The sequence below is a fragment of the Pleuronectes platessa genome, chromosome 13 (assembly GCF_947347685.1).
Source record: "Pleuronectes platessa chromosome 13, fPlePla1.1, whole genome shotgun sequence".
In the NCBI taxonomy this organism is placed as follows: domain Eukaryota; kingdom Metazoa; phylum Chordata; class Actinopteri; order Pleuronectiformes; family Pleuronectidae; genus Pleuronectes; species Pleuronectes platessa.
In genome coordinates, this window is record NC_070638.1 from 5,137,187 (window position 1) to 5,156,017 (window position 18,831).

General features: G+C 41.8%; 1 protein-coding gene across 1 annotated transcript in view; it reads left to right on the forward strand.

The window, feature by feature from the left end:
• Positions 1-7,231, forward strand: part of LOC128455077 (retinal-specific phospholipid-transporting ATPase ABCA4) — a 32,887-nt gene extending 25,656 nt beyond the window's left edge. Inside the window, exons 39-49 of the mRNA XM_053438711.1 lie at positions 222-345; positions 597-726; positions 840-960; positions 1,874-1,936; positions 2,219-2,325; positions 3,100-3,241; positions 3,936-4,070; positions 4,358-4,461; positions 4,673-4,765; positions 5,738-5,987; positions 6,495-7,231. Coding sequence (XP_053294686.1) covers positions 222-345; positions 597-726; positions 840-960; positions 1,874-1,936; positions 2,219-2,325; positions 3,100-3,241; positions 3,936-4,070; positions 4,358-4,461; positions 4,673-4,765; positions 5,738-5,987; positions 6,495-6,611 — 1,386 coding nt within the window. The 3' untranslated portion in view covers positions 6,612-7,231. The remainder of the gene's footprint in view (positions 1-221; positions 346-596; positions 727-839; positions 961-1,873; positions 1,937-2,218; positions 2,326-3,099; positions 3,242-3,935; positions 4,071-4,357; positions 4,462-4,672; positions 4,766-5,737; positions 5,988-6,494) is intronic.
• Positions 7,232-18,831: the final 11,600 nt, after the last annotated feature.

The window sequence follows — 18,831 nt, forward strand, 5'->3', positions numbered from 1 at the left end:
GATATCCTACAAATCATAATTGTTTTACAACAAATTACTTTTGGAAATGCGTAAAAAGTTTAATTTAGCTCAAGACGTTTCTCCCAAAACCGAACTGACCAAATTCAGTCTGATATTTATGTGTTGAATCAACTCTGAGATTCAGACAAAACGTGATTTTAACATATGTGTGTGTGTGTTTGTGTTTGTGTGTGTGTGTGCGTGTGTTTTTGTGTTTCCAGTCTTTGCTGTTGGTTAACGAGTGGCTGAAGAGAGTCCTGCTGGTGTTCCCTCACTTCTGCCTGGGCCGAGGACTGATCGACATGGCCATGAACCAGGCCGTCACCGATGTCTATGCCAGGTTTGGTGAGTCCTCTGCTCTAACCACAGTCTCACAAAACCAGCATCATCCAGTGGAAACAGGGTTCACCCAGTCAGTCGTATTTCCTCAGTGACAAACATCTGCAGTAAGAACGAGACGTCAGAGTTCCCAGCGTCTGGAGGAATTCAGTTTGACCAGCCGCTGAATAACTTCTATAACTAAATCATGTGGGGCTTTTTATTTACTGGCTGAACAAAAGGTTTATTTCCAGTACTGACCTCGTGTCTGTTTCCAGGTGAGGAGCACACACTCAACCCGTTCCGCTGGGACTTTGTGGGGAAGAACATCACCTGCATGGCCGTGGAAGGTTTTATCTACTTCGCTCTGAACCTTCTTATCCAGTACCGGTTCTTCGTGGACCGCTGGTAAGGGACGACTTTAACCCCAGATCAAATCTCCCTAACTCTTCTATAATAATGCAACCAGGAGAAATGAATTCAAACATGATAATAAGTGCAGCTTGATTCGTGCCCCTCAGGTTCTCAGACTGCAAACAGGCTGCTGTGCGAGATGAAGACGAGGACGTGGCAGCGGAGAGGCAGAGGGTTTATGAAGGAGGGAGTAGGACAGACATCCTGCACATCAGAGACCTCTCCAAGGTAAACGTCCCTCACACCAGCATGTCTGTTACCACGAATTCATATAAACCAGATTCTATAATCATACTTTACACAAACTAAATTCAGTCTTTTAAATAAGACAGATTTTTTCCATCAAGATCCATGAATTATTGGTGAAAATGTCCAATTCCTGGATCTGTCCAATTGTCCAAATCCATGACAAATGTAATTTATTCTGTCTTGGCCCGTCCTTCCTCTAAGTTGTGTGGAAATATGTTCAGTAGGTTTTTGCATAATCCTGCTGTCAAAGAAACCAAAAACCCAAACCAGTGGACAGGAGGTAATAAGCTCTGGTTCCTTCTTTTGGTTCCTTCTGAAATCCAATTTAATTTTCTTATTAAAGTTTTAGTTCAGCTGTATTTTAATTAATCCTTTTCATCCTCGTCGAAATGTCAGAGTGCCAAGCAGCAGAAAATTGTTAGAATATTCATGTGCACATCCACAAAAACCTGCACTGGGAGGATTCTGGACACAGAAAAGATATTGAATTTCAGCCACACATGAGAATTACAGCTCATTTGAATTTAAAATGATTTCATTTGCAGTGTTTCCACCAAATTCTGTCGTTCTACCTAAAAAGAAATGAAAAAAGAAATAAAATAAGATAAGAGATATATCCAGCAGGTCCTAAACAAACCTGAGATCACATAATAATATTTTATTGTAAATATCAAAAAGTGTTGAATAGAGGTGAATTAAAACTGACTCTTAAGTTTATAAACTGTAGCATTAAGAGTTAATAAAGACAAAGATTAAGAGAATAAACATATAATATGTAAAATATATATTCTAAAGATGATGATAGAAGTGCTGTTGATCATTTAAAGACCTGTGACTTTTTAAAGCGTGCTCAGACTTAGTGGTTGATTGTCTCCGTGCTCTCTCTGCACAGACCTATGTGGGCAGGAAGAGGGCAGCTGTGGACCGGATTTGTGTGGGAGTCCCTGCAGGAGAGGTAAAGTCACTGAGTTCACTGAAAGAGAAACTAATCCCCCCTTTTCTTCCAATCTCAATATTTCAGATTCTAGTCTCATGTGTTTGCACAAGTAAAAAACCTTCACACTGGCTGATCTCTGAACCCGACAGTTAGAGACGCAGATGTTGACATTTACAGTCAGCAGGCGGCGGACGGAAGCATCTTTACCTCTGCTCTTATTTATTTATTTTATTGGTGAGTGTGTGTCTCGGCTGAACGTGTGTTCTCCAGAGCCCTGATTGCTTTTTTTTGTCCCGTTAGTGCTTCGGCCTCCTGGGAGTTAATGGAGCTGGGAAGACGACGACCTTCAAAATGCTGACGGGCGACACTGATGTCAGCTCGGGGGAGGCGGCGGTGGTCGGCTACAGGTAAACAGAGATCAGTCCCTGTTCTCCCTGGACACAACAACACAGAGCACATTTAATTCTCCAAAAATAAATAAATAAATGAATATGATGTTGCTTGGGGTTTATCGCTCTCACAGTTCCAGCTGGTTGAGTGTGAGTAAATACAGGAAACTGTCCAATGAGTTTAGAAAGTTTCCCAAAAACAAACAGGAAGGTCATTCGGACGTAATTCATCCTGTAACTAAAACCAATGTGTTTCTCTAAATGGTTAAAATAAAAAGAAGAAGCATGATCACTAAATTAATGGGATAAATGGGAACGTCACTATTTATTATGTTGACCATATAAGAAGACGCTATTCTGAAAAATGATTTAATGGTGTGATACTAGCTTTTGTGATGGTGCCAGTATTTAGTTAGTAAAAATTTAACTATACCAATAAACAGTTTTACCCTTTTGAATTCTTGTTAGAACACTTGTACCGAAATGTAAACATCACAGAATTGTCAATCCATTAGTGTGATAAAGAAGAAACTTCATTTTGACTCAAGTTATATAAACCCTGTGGTTTTAGAATGTTTTTTTCTTCTCAGAGATTCTCACATTAATCACGAGATGTGAGTGGAGCATCACTCTGGAATTCTTTTCACCGATCCGAATCATGCAATTGATTTGTATCTCACCTCCCGTGAATCAGAGACACACATTTCCCTCGGTGCACTCACCTTCCTCCGGAGGAGTCGTCCGGTTCGACTCCCTGACGTAACTGGTACCATGTGTGTCTTGTCCCTGCAGCATCCTGTCAGAGATACTGGACGTGCACCAGAACATGGGCTACTGTCCCCAGTTCGATGCCATCGACGAGCTGCTCACCGGCCGGGAGCATCTGTACCTGTACGCTCGACTCAGAGGGGTTCCCGAGTCAGAGATCCCCCGAGTGAGTCACACTCCTGCAGCTTCACACATTAAAGGACACATAGTATATTCATATTCAGGTTCATTATGTATAATTTGGGTTATTAATTGGAAAGACATCCCTTTCCTGATAAAACCCAGTTTACTCCGATTGGCCAGTTGGCTCCACTCTGTTGTGATTGGTCAACCGCTTTTAGCCCAGGAGATAAAACTTTTATTTTACTTATGTAACTTTACGTACATTTATTTTATGATTCATTTCACTGCATCTATGTGGTGAATTTTTCACGTGACACAGCTCTATATTTAATTATTTAACGCTACCTTGTTTCCAACCTAACGTGGTCATTTAGCCTCCTCGTCAAGTTGCATCCTGCGGATTTATTATCTTACATTTACTTTTCTTACTTTGTAAACTCGGTTTTTAAAAGAGTACAATATAAATAAAGTTTATTATTATTATTCTGTTTGTTTGGGGATGTGCCAGACTAGTGAAATTTCTCCGTTAAATTGTCTAAGGTCATTTTAACCTGTTACACAGATTACACTATAATAAGACCAGGCAGTGGACAGGGAGCTAATCTCTATTCCTAATCTCCTACGTCCTTCTGTTCAGTGTTTTGCTGATGTTTATTTTGTCCTCATCCTAAAGTACATGAAGTATTGTATCATGGGTAGAAGAACCTTCCATTACGCCCGCCCTGTCCCCCCTGCAGGTGGCGGAGTGGGGCATCCAGAAGCTCGGCCTGACGGAGTACGCGGAGGCCTGTGCCGGGACCTACAGCGGAGGCAACAAGCGGAAACTCTCCACGGCCATAGCGATGATCGGCTGCCCGGCACTGGTGCTGCTGGTGAGTGGAACTGGTGAAGCCATTATCTGGGTTTCTGGGAGATGTATTGTCCACGGATCCAGATGGGAGGCCATATGGGTTGAGTCGAGCCCGGCCTCCAATGTTTGTAGCCATTGGCAGGCTGCAGCTCAGTTTAATTCAAACTGGCATAAATCTAAAATGTCCTCCATATGCTGACGCAGATAAGGATTTGGTCCCAGTTCATGAGTAATTATTGCACCGAGAGTCAGGTTTTTCTGTTTTGTCTGAGTCCCTGTGTGTGTGTGTGTGTGTGTGTGTGTGTTCAGGACGAGCCCACGACGGGGATGGACCCGCACTCCCGCCGCTTCCTGTGGAACGCCATCATGAGCGTCATCCAGGACGGCCGCGCCGTGGTGCTGACATCACACAGGTTCGATTTCCAACCCGCTAACATCTGCCCGCAGCAGCTGACCAAACACAGTTAACCGTCCTGCCAAGAGTTGTTGATGAAGTCATGAATAAACTGGTGTTTGCTCGATTTCCCCGTAGAGATGTCGGGGGGGAAGTTATTTATCTTGTTTGTGGCCGACAGATGTGAAATTGCAGCACTGACGGCAGGATTGTTGTTGTTGTCCCACCAGTATGGAGGAGTGTGAGGCGCTGTGCACACGACTGGCCATCATGGTCAATGGGACCTTCAAGTGTTTGGGAACCATTCAGCATCTCAAATACAAGTAAGAGGCCGATATGAGCCTTTCACTGACACTTTGGAATCAGCATTCATGTTTGTTGATATGTGACAATATGACAAGTTTTATTTTCCAGAATAAACAAGTATGGACATAAGTAGAAAGCATAAACCTCCGCCACGGTCGAACTGTCCCTTTAAATTCTATCAAGCTGAATCAAATGTCATACTCTCATCAGTTTCCTACATGTTTTTGTTTTTATAAAGATGAATGTTATTCTCTAGGAAAATAATAATAACATCTCCCACAATGTTAAAGAAAGTGAAAACAACTCTCCGCCCCATTTTTCAACCAAATTTCGTGTAAATCCATTTAGTTGTTTGTGTAAAATCTTGCTTACAAACAAACAGACAAACAAACCAACACTAAACAAACAGTTTGTCCAGACAAGTTCTCTCTATCTGGTTGTTTTTGTGTATTTCTAAATACTTAGATAAAGGTTTAATGATTAAACAAAAAAGATCAACCCTCAATTACACTTTACTTACTTTGCCATAAGGGTTTGATAACAACAGCTGAGAAATCATTGAGATTTAGAAATATATATTCATTTTTTATATTGTGTATCAGCAAATAAATCTGTTTAGGAAATTGTAATTATACTTAATATCAGTATTGACCTCGCTTTGGATAAAAGCATCAGCTAAATGATATGTTATCTAAAGTAATTCTACATTTATTATCTTGGTCCTGGAAGAGACTAAAAACATTTTATACTAAACTTTATTTATACAACACCTTATTTTGAAAGTTAGAAATTACAAATTTAAGGCAAACAATAGGAATCAGTAGAAAGCAATTTGAAGATCACACAGCGGTGTGTAATGTGCAGTAATGAAGTAACTGCCATAAACAGTGTCTCTTCCTGTCTAGTAAAAGCTGTAGGTTTAAATATTAAGTTTAAATATAAAATCTGTCCTTAAGCAAGTTTAACCTTTATCTGCCGTTGTCCTCCAGGTTCGGTGATGGCTACATATTGACCATGAAGATCAGGGCAGGTAAAGCCGGCGTGTCCCCCGAGCTGGAGCCGGTGGAGGGCTTCATGGAGAGCTGCTTCCCCGGCTGCGTCCAGCGGGAGAAGCACTACAACACGCTGCAGTACGAGATCGCCTCCTCCTCCCTCGCCAGGATCTTCCAGGTGGTGGTGGCCAACAAGGAACGGCTGAGCATCGAGGACTACTCCGTGTCTCAGACCACGCTGGACCAGGTACATCCCCAGAAATCACCAATCACCTCCTACATATTATTAAACTACCGCTTCCATGTAAGGTTATGAAAATGTTTTTACTTCTCTTTAGATAAAACGGTTAATTTCCTCTTTAATCAAGCTGGAAAAACTAAATTACCATCAGCCCTTAGCAGATAGAGAACATGATACAGTACTTGTTCTGCCACAGGGCGTTTCTGTTATTCTAGTTTTTAAGTAGTATTACTGGTAAACTGATATCGACCAAACCTAGTGGACAAATGGAGCCGGGGACAAACCCATTTCATTTTTTTGTGCTGCTGAGGATTAAGGTTTTTTTTCTCCACTTTCTTCAACAATTTCAGATGACAAATTCATCATTTAGGTTTTTCCACCACTTTTCCTACTTTTCTTTTATATATTTATACTTTGAGATCCAGACACTCGTGTGTGTGTGTGATTGTTTGGCCCTGTCGGAGGTTTGCACTCTTCTGAGGGGCCGTTCTCATTCTTCCTTCTGTTCTTCAGGTGTTTGTGAACTTCGCCAAGCAGCAGACGGGAGAGGACGAGGACGTCACGTTACACCGACGGATGGCGGGAGCGAGAAAAGACGTGAAGATCGCGCCGGTGAAGAGGAAAACATGAAAGTCACCTGTGAATGTGCCGAGACACAAACAGGGGCGGTGCACTAACGGCTTCCTGTCAGAGTCACTGGTGGAACATGTCTGACACGAATGCAAAATGAGAATTCCTCATCTGAAATATGGAAAAAAACGAGATATTACTACGTACATTGACTGACCTGTATGAATATGTAAATATTGTGTGTGTTATGAATACTTCAGCACCTTAGCAGTGTGTCTACAGTTACACACACACACACCTCAATTTTATTCACGTGTCATTCTCTGTTGTCCAAGCGCAAAAAAACATGTTTACTCTCTTCTCAGTCATGTACTGCTGTAAATGTTCAGTATTTCTTTCTGTACTTTGCCATTTCATGTTGTTCCTCAGTGTCAGTACTAAAAGCATGGTCTTCTTAAAGGATTACATTGGCAATGAACCAGGTTTTTAGATTAGATTTGAATATAGCTGTAAATAAGAGGAATTCTATTTTGTATCTGGCCAAATAAACTTTGAACATGCTTTCTACTTCCCGCTCCGCTCGGTGCTCGGCTGATTTCTGCTTCATCAAACCCAAATGATGCTGTTTTCATAAGGTTTATGTGAAGTTCAGTTTTTCTCATTAAATATTTCAGACCCGTCTTGCTTCTCTTCTCTAAAGAGCAAAGCCACTGGATGCTGCAGTGGCTTATTCAGAGTCCAAAGGCTTTTCACTCCGCTGACCTTCAGTAATTCCTCTGACCTCGGCGGGAAGAAGCTCAGAAAGCATCTCCGGGTCAGAGGCAACGCTGCGCCCGAGAAGTTTGTCACAACCTGGGATTCATCCGGCACGTCGTCCAATTACTGGTGTCTGCAGCTCGAGCCGCCCACTGGTCTGAGTCTCACTGGCTCACCTCAAAGAAAGAAGAGGGATGATGGCACCGCGGAGTTCAGGGCGGCCGATGAATCGTCTGCTGGGGACGCCGTGCTCCTCTCCGGCCCCTAGGGGCGTCTGGACAGAGCCGATGAGCTTCCATAACTCCGCTGGGGGGGGGTATATGAGTCATACAGTAAAAGGGCTGTTTATTATATCCTGAGGAAGGTTCATTTAGAGCTGAGACTGAAAACCTGTTGTCTCTGTGGAATCAAACTCACAAATACCCATCAACAACACTGTGGTGGAATGTAACTAAGTATGTTTACTCAATACTGTACCTGTACCTGACAATTATAATGTAGTATTTGAATTTATTGCTACTTTGTACTTCTACTTTTTTACTCATCTGCACATATGATAATACAGATACTTTACAAATGAAGATTTCACATTCAAAGCATCTGAAGGACTCAAATGAATCAGTGAGTTGGTTATTCTAATAATTCATGCTTTCGGACCTGGCTTCATTTTTCGAATAGAGGGAAGAGAGAGATGCGTCCATCTTTATTTACAGTTTGTGTTTCAGACAATTTGCATCTTTTCAGACTTTTAATCGAACGAAAACACGTTTAAAAGCCTCACTTTAAACCTGTTGGTAATTGTGATGGACATTTCTCACTTTTATATAAACTTGATCTAAGCTATTTACCAAAAATAAACATATTTTAAAAACTCATCCTTTCTTCTTTAATTTTAAAATTGGAGACGACTACCGAGAATGTAAAGTGATGCTGTTACTTGTACACGATCAAAACAGCATTTTAATGCAATGGGGTGAAACTACCAAAGGGAATATTCAGTAGATCAACTGTCAGAGTTTTTACTTGGAAATACACTAGGAATTAAGAAACACAATATTTGCCTCTGGAAAGAAAATATAAAGTCTTATACAAATTGAAATCTTCTTGTAAAGTAGAAGTAAAGACTGTAATATGCAATATATGAGTAAATAATGTAAAGATTTTGAATGTGGAGTAAAATACAATATTTGGCCGACTCATTGTTGCCTTGACCGATATTAAATGATGGAGATAAGAAGTGTGATTGACATGTTGGAGGTCAGGTGATGGAGTCACATGACACCTCAGTGCACAGCTCTTTGTCTCATTAAACACTTTTCTGTGGCATCACGTCAATCTACTGGAACTCTCGCTGCATCAACTCTTCTTGTTTTGATTTGACATTTCTCTTCCACGGCTTTTTACCTGAAATTAAATCTTAATGAAGTTTAATGAAACATAGTCGTGATTAAAGTCTAAGATCAGCAGCGGAACAACAGGGAAGTGAAGTGAATGTGACCTTGACATATATTACACGTGCAAATATAAGAATCGTAATTAATCTCTCACAATTACTCACATGAATGGAAACTGCCTTAACTCACTTATCTTTAATATAGCAATTAATTTATTTTCAAATCAGTCTCAAACTATACAAAACAAAGTTTTACACTATAACGATCAGACACCGTGAAAGACAATATCTTCCTCAGCATGTTTTATATCTGGAATTCCTTGTTGATATGAGACAGTCAGACTCACCTGTTGCTTTGCACAGCAGGAAATCAGAGAAGCTGCAAACCCCCGGTGACTCGCCGGCTCCGAGGAAGAAGAAGAATGTGAATTATATTTCTTCTAATGTTGTGATAAAATCTAAACTGGCAGCCCACATGTTGCTTTCAACACCCGACCGGCAGAGATACCTGCACAGAACTCTCTTGTTTGGTATAATATGGTCTCTGGCAGGAAGACGGTGCAGAGGGAAGAACATGAAAACTGATCCTGGAGAAGCGCCGCCTCAGAATCGCTCTGTGGCTCCTCAGTCGGCACTGATCACGTACATAACCTGTATTGATCCAAAGCATCCGGCCTCCGATCCATACATATGAAGTTAATTATGTGATAAACTGTGTTTACGCCAAAATCAATGCTACACTGCAGCTATTCCACTTTAAATAAATCTGCCCTGAACTTTTAAAGTCTGACTTTCCATGCTTTAATTCCACAGTGGTTTTTCATGAACTTTCATGTAAAACACATTTTTCCTCTGTTTTAAATATAGAATATAAAACATATTGACCTGAACTAATCTGGTATTGATTTCTGCTTAAGCATCAGAAGATTTTATCCTTGTAATGTTTTATTCTAGTAAAATTAAAACTTTATTCTCTTAATATTATGACCTTATCATCACATTTTACAGGTACTCTTGCAACATGAGTTTATTCTTGTAATATCACTACTGAGTTGGTAATTCTCAGCTATGACAAGGTCACAGATGTGAATGGAAGCTGAAATGATAATTAATGTTTTTACAAAGGTCAATGACGTAGATTAGTTTTTTCTCATATGAAGAATAAATCAGGAATGACATTTTTTGTTGCAAAGAACACCTTGTTCCATATTTTCTATATTTACACACGTGTTATAACTCTTTGACACATGTGCCTGTGTGTGTCTGTGTGTGTATGTGTGTGTGTGTGTTTGTGCTTCTTGCAGACGGAATATGTCAGAATCTTTTTTGAGTTCCATCATTATAATGCTCTTTTTAAGTCCTGTTCTTAACGCCTGTGAGACAGAGAGCTGGGTGTTTGGGTCATGAGTCTAATTGGGGCCATTGGTTGAAGGATGGAGATTTTTTTTTTTTTAATCCTAGATGAGGAGAAAAGTTTCTGTCTTCGTATGAGCCAAAGAAAAAAGGAATGAGGAGAGTTATGGGTCCTGGTGTGTGTGTGTGTGTGTGTGTGTGTATGTGTGTGTGTGTGTGTGTGTGGGTGTGTGTGTGTGTGTGTGTGTGTGTGTGTGTGTGTGTGTGTGTGTGTGTGTCATACTGTATCCTAAAGTCTCTGCAGGAGAGTGAGACAGAGACAGAAAAGAAAAGCAGACAATGATGGAGATTCACAGGCACAATAAGAGGTAAAGATGCTGATTGCACTGGACCATGAGGACCATGACTGTCTATCTCTGACGACACATTCACAACTCAATCACTGAGCACGCAGGCAGCGCTCCACTGATACACACGTCTGCAGCATTATCTCCAAGAGTCCAGCAGCACAATCACATGAAGCAGCATGAGGCGGCTGACCACACATGAAGAGCACAGAGAGAAGAGACATTTAAAAAAAACCTTTAAGTTCATCCTGTAACCTTGGAAGTTTATTCACAAAGTTCTGCTTTTCCCCTCCATTTGTTCCCATAAGGATATTACTGTTATTTATATTCATTCAAACAGAACGCCTACATATTTACTATATTACATATGTCATATACAAAAGCCTTGTTTTCGCTCCCTGAATCACAATGTGAAACCAAAACGGAGCACATCAGATGTAGATTAAGTAACATAGACTTTGGTTGGGTCCATGGTTCAGACGTCCAGGTGTGGAAACATCCTCAAACTCTCAGGTCCACTCAAAGAGTCAGAGAGAAACTCGCCCGTCGATAAAGTCAGTCCTGAATAAAAAGCTCAGCTGTTTCCCCAAATGACCAGAATCAAGGTGTTTTCCCTGAGCGAGCCGGGCTCATCAATCATTACGTGAATCGATCAGTGACTGTGTCGACTGACCCTGAGTCAGGCATGTGTGGAGTTTACACTGGAGCAGGACGATCACTCAGCAGAGAGTCATCGAGCTTTAATGTTGTTTTGAAAATGTTTCTGGCCTGATCCTGATCCTGAAGCAACAACAACAACAACACAAACATCAGGTTTGTTAAAAAAACAGAACCCATTAATGTCTCCTCAGGTTTGTGGTCGAACCTTCAGAAGGTGGAGTTTGAAGTCTGAGGGATGTGGGAGCTCATGGAAGGAATAACTGATCCAGTGCACGGGAGCCTGCATCTTCCTGATGTGTTCTTGTGTCGCCCTTGAGACACCTTGAGCAAATACTTCTCTCTCGCCTCCTCACAACCGCACACTATTATTCACGCCAAATAAAATGTACTCGTGAAACTCCCGAGAATGTACGAATGAAACACGCTTCACACCTCAACACTCTTAAGGAAGTAGGAGTAGCTTAATTTAGGTAATTTAGCTGCCCGCTCATTTCTGGACTATTCACTGTCATTTCTTAAATCAGCGTTAACACACTTCTTTGCCACAACCCGACACATTTGGTTTCAGAGTGCACAAGATAAATAATAGAAAAATTCTGCCTAAAGATGATGTCACTTGGGATTTAATGCAAGTAGAAGCAGTTCTGCTGCCGGATCAGATTTAAGAGGCAAACACAGGACAGTGAGAGAAAGTTTGAGGAGTTGGTATCAGTGAAGTGAATCTCCCTCTGGATCTTGAGATGCTGATGTTGTGGGTCCGGGTGTGTGGGCTCCTCTGCACCCCCGAGGGACCCAGAATGAGCTCCAATCAATAGTCGAGCTGGCTCATCATTAGTTTGCCACTTCTTCGCAATCATGCTGATGCGAATACCAACTTTCCAAAAAACTCCTCGGGCTGTAATTTGCCGCGGCACATGCCAACGCTTCCACAGGTCGGGCTCGGTGAGAAGACTCGGATGCCGTCAATTTGAAGATCCCCGAAGGTGTCTCATCGGAGCAGGAGCCGAGGAATCCGGAGACAATATGCATTTTACTCCTCTGCAGTCAGGATTACCATAAATCTCCAGCCAAGATGCTGTGGCGTTGTACACTGAGCCATTAGAGATATGACTAATACGTTCATTAGCTTCCTCTCTGCACCTCAGCCTCACGCTGCTCCTCCCTGGGGGGGGGGGGTACACAGACCCTACAGGGCGAACAGCGGAGCAGATGATTGAGGGAGATGCATCAACACGGCTCACTGTCAACCGCTATTCCAGGACTATTGATTATAATTATGGAAAGTGTCAGTCAAAGTTTGTTTTATACCACTTCACCTGTCGATCACAAAGAGAAAGAGAGAGAGAGCAGCCGTCAAGACGTCGCTCTGGAGAATCTCAAAACTTCTGAGTGCAAAGGGGCGTGGTCAACCGAAGACAAAAGAAATCCATCCAATCAATCTCCTGCGTCGACGGCAAACCCTCCACAACACCAAGGACCACATCACTGGCTTCTGGTGCAACACCAACACAACTAACCTCCCCCCCCCCCCCCATATACCTGTGGGCCCATCTCAATCCCTTCCCTCTTCTTCAGCTGCTCTGCACAGCTGGACTCTATTGGTCTGTTCAAATCAGTCTCGGCCTCTCAACCTGATTTTAACCCTGGTTTTACTTTTAATATCTTGTGTCACATACGTTTGAAGTTGATAAACATATTATGCTGGTGAATCTGTAGAGAAACAGGCGGAACACATTGACTGAAATTCTTCTATTGGCATTTTTATTTATCTGCTCTGGAGTTCAGATAGCTGTTGATGTCGTCTGGATGTTAACAACCAGGAAACGTTCGACTCATGTGATAAAAGAAACTAATCAGATTGTAAACACAGAACAGAGAGAAGACATCTTGGCTCGGACCGATTCCCTCAGAGACAACTTCTCTTCATCAGACACCAGCTGATTGGCCCCGAGATTGTTTCTGATCAAGCGTTTGGTTTTACTTTAATTATTTACAACTTTGTTTATTATGCATCGTAAAGTGTCCTTGGGTGTTTCTAGAATGGCACCATGAAATGAAATGTATCTTTTATCATTCTATCGTAACTTCTTGATATTTTTATGGTAAAATCAGCCACAGTTCGAGGTCTCACTAATAATCGACATGAACTATAAACACACATATTGAAATATAGCCCATTCCGATATGTTCTCATTCAAATTGAATCCTGTTTGTCAGATTGTGGAACAGTAATTACAGATTGTGTTGTTTCCTGACTCTATCGGACACGCCCCCGTCACTGTGAGACCTGTTTGATGCTTCAGCAGACGCAGCATCACCACGGAGGTGATTGTGGAAACTGAACTTTCATCTGATTCCCCATTAAAAGGTCAGTCAAGCCTCGTTCACGGAACATAATTGAATCCCTGGCCTGGAGAAATGAATATCTCTCTCATGAATCTCTAGTTCATTTCATTTTAAACCATTAAAAATTAGACTTCAAAACCAACTGAAGGGACGAGGGACACACGACATCCACCACATCACACAGGCTGATTACAAAAAGGTAGAAGACGACTTTTCAGATTTTATTGGCGGTTAAAAAACACTTTGCACTGTTGACTAAAATGAAATAGTTCCACATTTTGGGAAGTTAAAGTGGACACGGACACTCCCCCCCCCCCCCCCCCCCCTGCATTGCCAAGATAAATGGACTGTATCTAAAAAGCTATTCCAGCCTCAACTACTCAAAGTGCTGTTTAAAAACAAGTCACATTCAGGTATTCACACACACACACACTCATAGAGCGGCTCTCTCCACTTTTTCAATCACACACCATTCATCAGACTGCAGGAGCCGGGGTTTGAACCACCGGCATGCCTGTGAGTGGATGAGCCACAGCCACTAAATGAAGTTAAAATCCCTTTCATTCATTAACCCTTTGATTATAACAGAATAAAGACATTGTGAGCACCACCAGAAAACATGCTGTGTTCCACTTTTGTTCCTGGTTCACATGTAACACACACAACATGGCTGCCACTATCAGACTACCAGTGATAAAACAACTGTTAGAGTCCCAGTTTGAACTGGAAACACCGATCTCCAACTGAGTAATGACTCAGGACAATCACATATTTACAAATTCGCCACAGCTCAGATATACCTCCACTGTGCAGTCGGGGTGAAAACTCATTTTCCTCCACAAACCATACATCCTCTCTCATTCTACCATATCTGCCAGTCCTGGGCACGGATGAGTCTCTGAGGATGGAGTCGTGGAAAGTTCATCTGGAAGAGGAACCTGCTCGTCTCTGCCTCCGCTCGCTCGGCTGTCACTCAGATTTTTTCGGTGAGCACCTGTCCCAGAAGCTGACAGCCTGCTTGTCCTTCCAGGGACCCGGCCACGGCTCCCTCTTTATCACCGATCGCCTCATTTAAAAATTCATGAGAAAAACCTAAAAGTTGATCCGATGCTGAATGTGACCTCTACTCTGCTGCGGGTTTTTAAATTTATATTTAAGGTATTTAACTGAGTCTCTGAAAGTACCACAGAACAGAAAAGTTGTATTGATGGAAAAACAGCATTTTGTGCTTTAACCAACATATTGAAAACATAAAGCTGTGTCTTTATAGACTTCTGTCAATATTTCCCACTATATGAAAACACTTCCTTATTACAAAGCCACACAGTCTTGTTTTATAGACTCACTCAATATATCTGAACGATGCCTGGAAACAAACAAGGAGGCAACAAACAAGTGAACACACATTTAGTGACTTTGTGTTTTTAATGGCGGTCGTGTGTGTGAGCAGAACATCACGTTGTGGATCTGTAGCCAAACCGAAGCCAATAAAGAGGATGGATCCGTGTAACCTGACTCAGTACAGAGTCAACAAGTCTGGGCCGTGACAGCTTTATTGAGCCCATTCATTCAGGGAGACCAACCCTCAGCTGCTGTGCACACAGATAAGGGATGATTGGAAGGGGAGAGCAGCCAAATACAGAAAATGCAGGAGAAGAAGTGACATTCAAAATGAACACAGTCGCTCAGGAGCAGCGGCACGAGGAACAAAAGTCTCTCTCTCTCTCTCTCTCTCTCTCTCTCTCTCTCTCTCTCTCTCTCGCTCTCTCTCTCTCTCTTGCAAAAAGCTAACATAAATTTACGAGAATCTTCCTTGTTTCCATTTGCCTCCACTAGTATCTCCCACCAGGACATATCTAACAAAATCTGAAACAACCCTCCCCGCCTCCGGGTGGAGTGATCGGGTTCAGTGGTCGGAGCAGAGTTTACAGTAGCTGTGGTCATCCAGCAGCTCAGGGCAGTGGGGGGGGGGGGGGGGGGGGGGGGGGGGGGGTTTGTCTGTAATCGCTGTTGGAGGAGTTATGGAGCAGCGCTGTGGAGAAATGAGCAGAGGTGTTGGCAGATTTATGTCAGTGTGCGTCTTCTTGAAACTAAAAACTCCCAAAACCTTTGAAGACAGCCTCGTGGATTGATTCCCACTGTGGTGACTCATGCATTCATTTTGTTCTGCGAGGATACAACTGTCTCCAACTGTTGTTAATCCACCAAGGAAAGGTCGGGGCAGGATTTGAACTTCAGGACGCGTTTAATCGAATCATTGTTTCTACAGAGCAGAGTAGTCAGTGGTGTTTAAAAACAGAGGATGGTTTCTTGAAGCTGAATATGTCCAGAGGTGGTTGTAGAGCTTGTTAGACTCGAATGTCACTCGCTGGCGATCATATCTCCGCCAAGCTGAACCACACTGATTGTGATCAAGTGGGAATCTGAATGAATTGTTTGTCGTAAGATGTAGTGGAAGAAAATAAAACAATTTTAAATTGTGAGTCTTTAATCCACATCCCCTCAAAGGTTTTATAGATTCTTTCCAGGCCCCAGAGCTCCACCAAGTTTGACAATGTTTACTCTGTCAAGAGGAATGAAAATGGTAATGATACCTCTTTAGCCACAAAACATTGTTGTCACAAGTTCACAGAAAGTTTAAAGACCTTCATTGTAAATACTCATCTAACAAAATAAGGATTTCCCTCCTGTCGAAGGAAAATCCTAAACTCCGCACATTATTTTCGGGAGTGGTTTTGATAAAGAGCGTTTTTGGACATGCACATGTTACTGATTTTAATTTAAAATATATTTAGAAAGTCTGGTTATTCCTTCCTTTCTAAAAGGGTTTGTTGTTTACATGTGCTTGTGTGTTTGTGAGCTCACATACACAAACAGTGTGTTGTCTGAGTCTCTGAGACCAGTGCAGGCAGTTCACCGTGTGTTGGACAAAAGGAAACACTTGAATAAGAGCTCACAGAGCTCGACTGCACCAGACACTGTAAATAAAGATGGCCGACACGCCTCCCCCACCTCCCGTTGTACGAAAGTGAAGCTATAATATCCTGGATTCAGGTGCTGCCACATTGTGTTTCTGACGTCAGGGAGCTTCCAAAAAGGAAAGCCAGTTTGGTATTGATTGCCCCCTGGTGGCTGGCTGCGAGTTAACCTCGCCTCCTCCGTGTAAGTCGGCCAAGTTAAAATAAACACAAGTACGTTTTTCTCAAAGCTGATATTTTAATCAGGTTTGTTCATATCTTTATATTTTATATTTGATGCTTTATAAATGGGTTGAAACATCCTGATTGACAGCTGATATTAACTCGGGATTGGCCGATGTATCTGCAGCTCCACCCCCTGATCCCTTCTCCCGATATTTTGGCTTTGTTTTGTTGGAAGGAAATCGAGATGCATCGTCCATCTTTAAATAAAGTCTGTGTACTGTGCAAAAGTTTGTCCGTGAATAAGATTAAATATTCGAATGCAGTGCAGAAGCAAGTGAGTTTACTGCACAAGGAGAAGTGCTTAACATGGCCGCTCCTCAGGGATCAATATCTGTGGAGATCCACACTGTGATTCCTACAGGCATGGAGCTGCTGCGGCTGCGTCTCTGACCTTTCAGACGCTTCCTGTCTGGCTGATCTGCATCGATCTGACCCGGAGGTGAGCTTCAACATGGAGCCTGTCAGTTGGATACCAGCAGCGTGTGTGTGTGTGTGTGTGTGTGTGTGTGTGTAGTAAAGGAATGATTGTTCCAACATTGTCAGTTACCTCTGGGCATGGAGCAGTGGACGGCTGAAAAAGATCTCAGGGCCAAACACATACAGTAATCTCAACTCGTAATTTTTTTTTTTTATTATTATTTAGAATCCATAAATGTGAAGCTTGAATTGAAAAACAAAAAATTGTGAGAAACAAGTAAAATTCATTTTAATATATTAAGTAAAACTTCATCTGATCACATGGTCACAAATTTACAAATAAGGTTTTGTTCATGATTACAAATGAATTGTAAATTTCTTTTACATCCTCTTTATGATAAAAGATTTAAATGATGTTAATTGAGTCTCAGGTGTAAAACAACAGTTTATTTTTCTATTCAAACCAACATGTAAACTCATCTGAGTCCTTTTCACTAAAGAACATCAGAACACAGTATTTCCATGGGCTCACTGTACAGAACAGAACTGTAACACACGTCCAATCAATACAGTGCAGCTGAAAGTTACAATCAATAATCAAAAGCCGACGCACAAACCAGAGCACGAAGCTTCGACAAGTCCTCCGGTACAAAGTGTGTGTGGACGCTGCCTCTCCCTCACTGAGAGTCACCAGGAAACAAAGCACAGGTAAAACACACACGTCCTAAAAAGCCTCAGGAAATGACAAAAGAAGAATAACTTTATAACTGTAATAACTTTATTCCAGTGGCACTTATCTGAACAAGGTCACAAAGGGCTTCCCAAAAACCGAATGAATTAAAAAAATAGATGTCAGTCACGTATCAGGTTGAGGTTTCAGAGGACAAAGGAGTAACTCTCTCTCTCTTTGTGGCTCAGAAGTTTTAATGGGCTCACGTCAGTTTAAAGTGACGTCAAATGAAATGATGCAACACAACATGAACTCACTTTCAACACATTTCACGTTTTCCTTTCTTTCCTCTCGAGCGAGTTAACGAACACAAATACACACAGAGCCCCTCTTTAATGAAAACAATGCTTTTATTTAATTCTTTTTAAAGTTACGTATAACTTCTTAGTTACACCAACAAATGTCCAGTGAGTTCTTCTACTGCTGGCTTTATAAATGGATCTCTGTCGTAGCTGGAGGGGAGGAGAGGGGGATGTTGTGCAAATACAAAAATACACAGATATACAGTTACAGTACAAATGCTATCGGGATAGCCAACATTCATGCACAAGAGCTGTTTTCCTTGGGCTTAAAGAAGGTACTGCACTGAGTAAGGCATACAAACCGTCGCTGGAAATACAAAACAACATCTCAAAGTACTAATTAAAGGCAGCCCAGGTTCTCCGCGTGTACTTTACACTTAGTACTCGCAGATGTCCTCTGACCTGCATGACTGAGAAATCTTTGTGAACACACACACAAAATAAATAAAAACAGCCGAGTACAATAACTACACAGGTTCATAACGGTTTAGCGTGTTCCTCGTTGTCTTGTACAAGGTCAAGTGCAAAAAACCTCTGAGAGGGAAAGTGGAGCGAGGCGATGAAAGCTAAGTGGTGGCGCTGAAAGGCTGGGATAAACTGGCAGATAATGATGATGATGAACAAATGGCGAAAAAAGGGAAGAATGGAAACAAAATGAACAATTAGTGAACACGGTTGAAAAACATGAATAAATTAAGTGGGGGGGATGAATAAAAAATGTGAATCCTGGATGAGAGAACCATTATAAACACGTCGACTTCAGCTCATGTAAA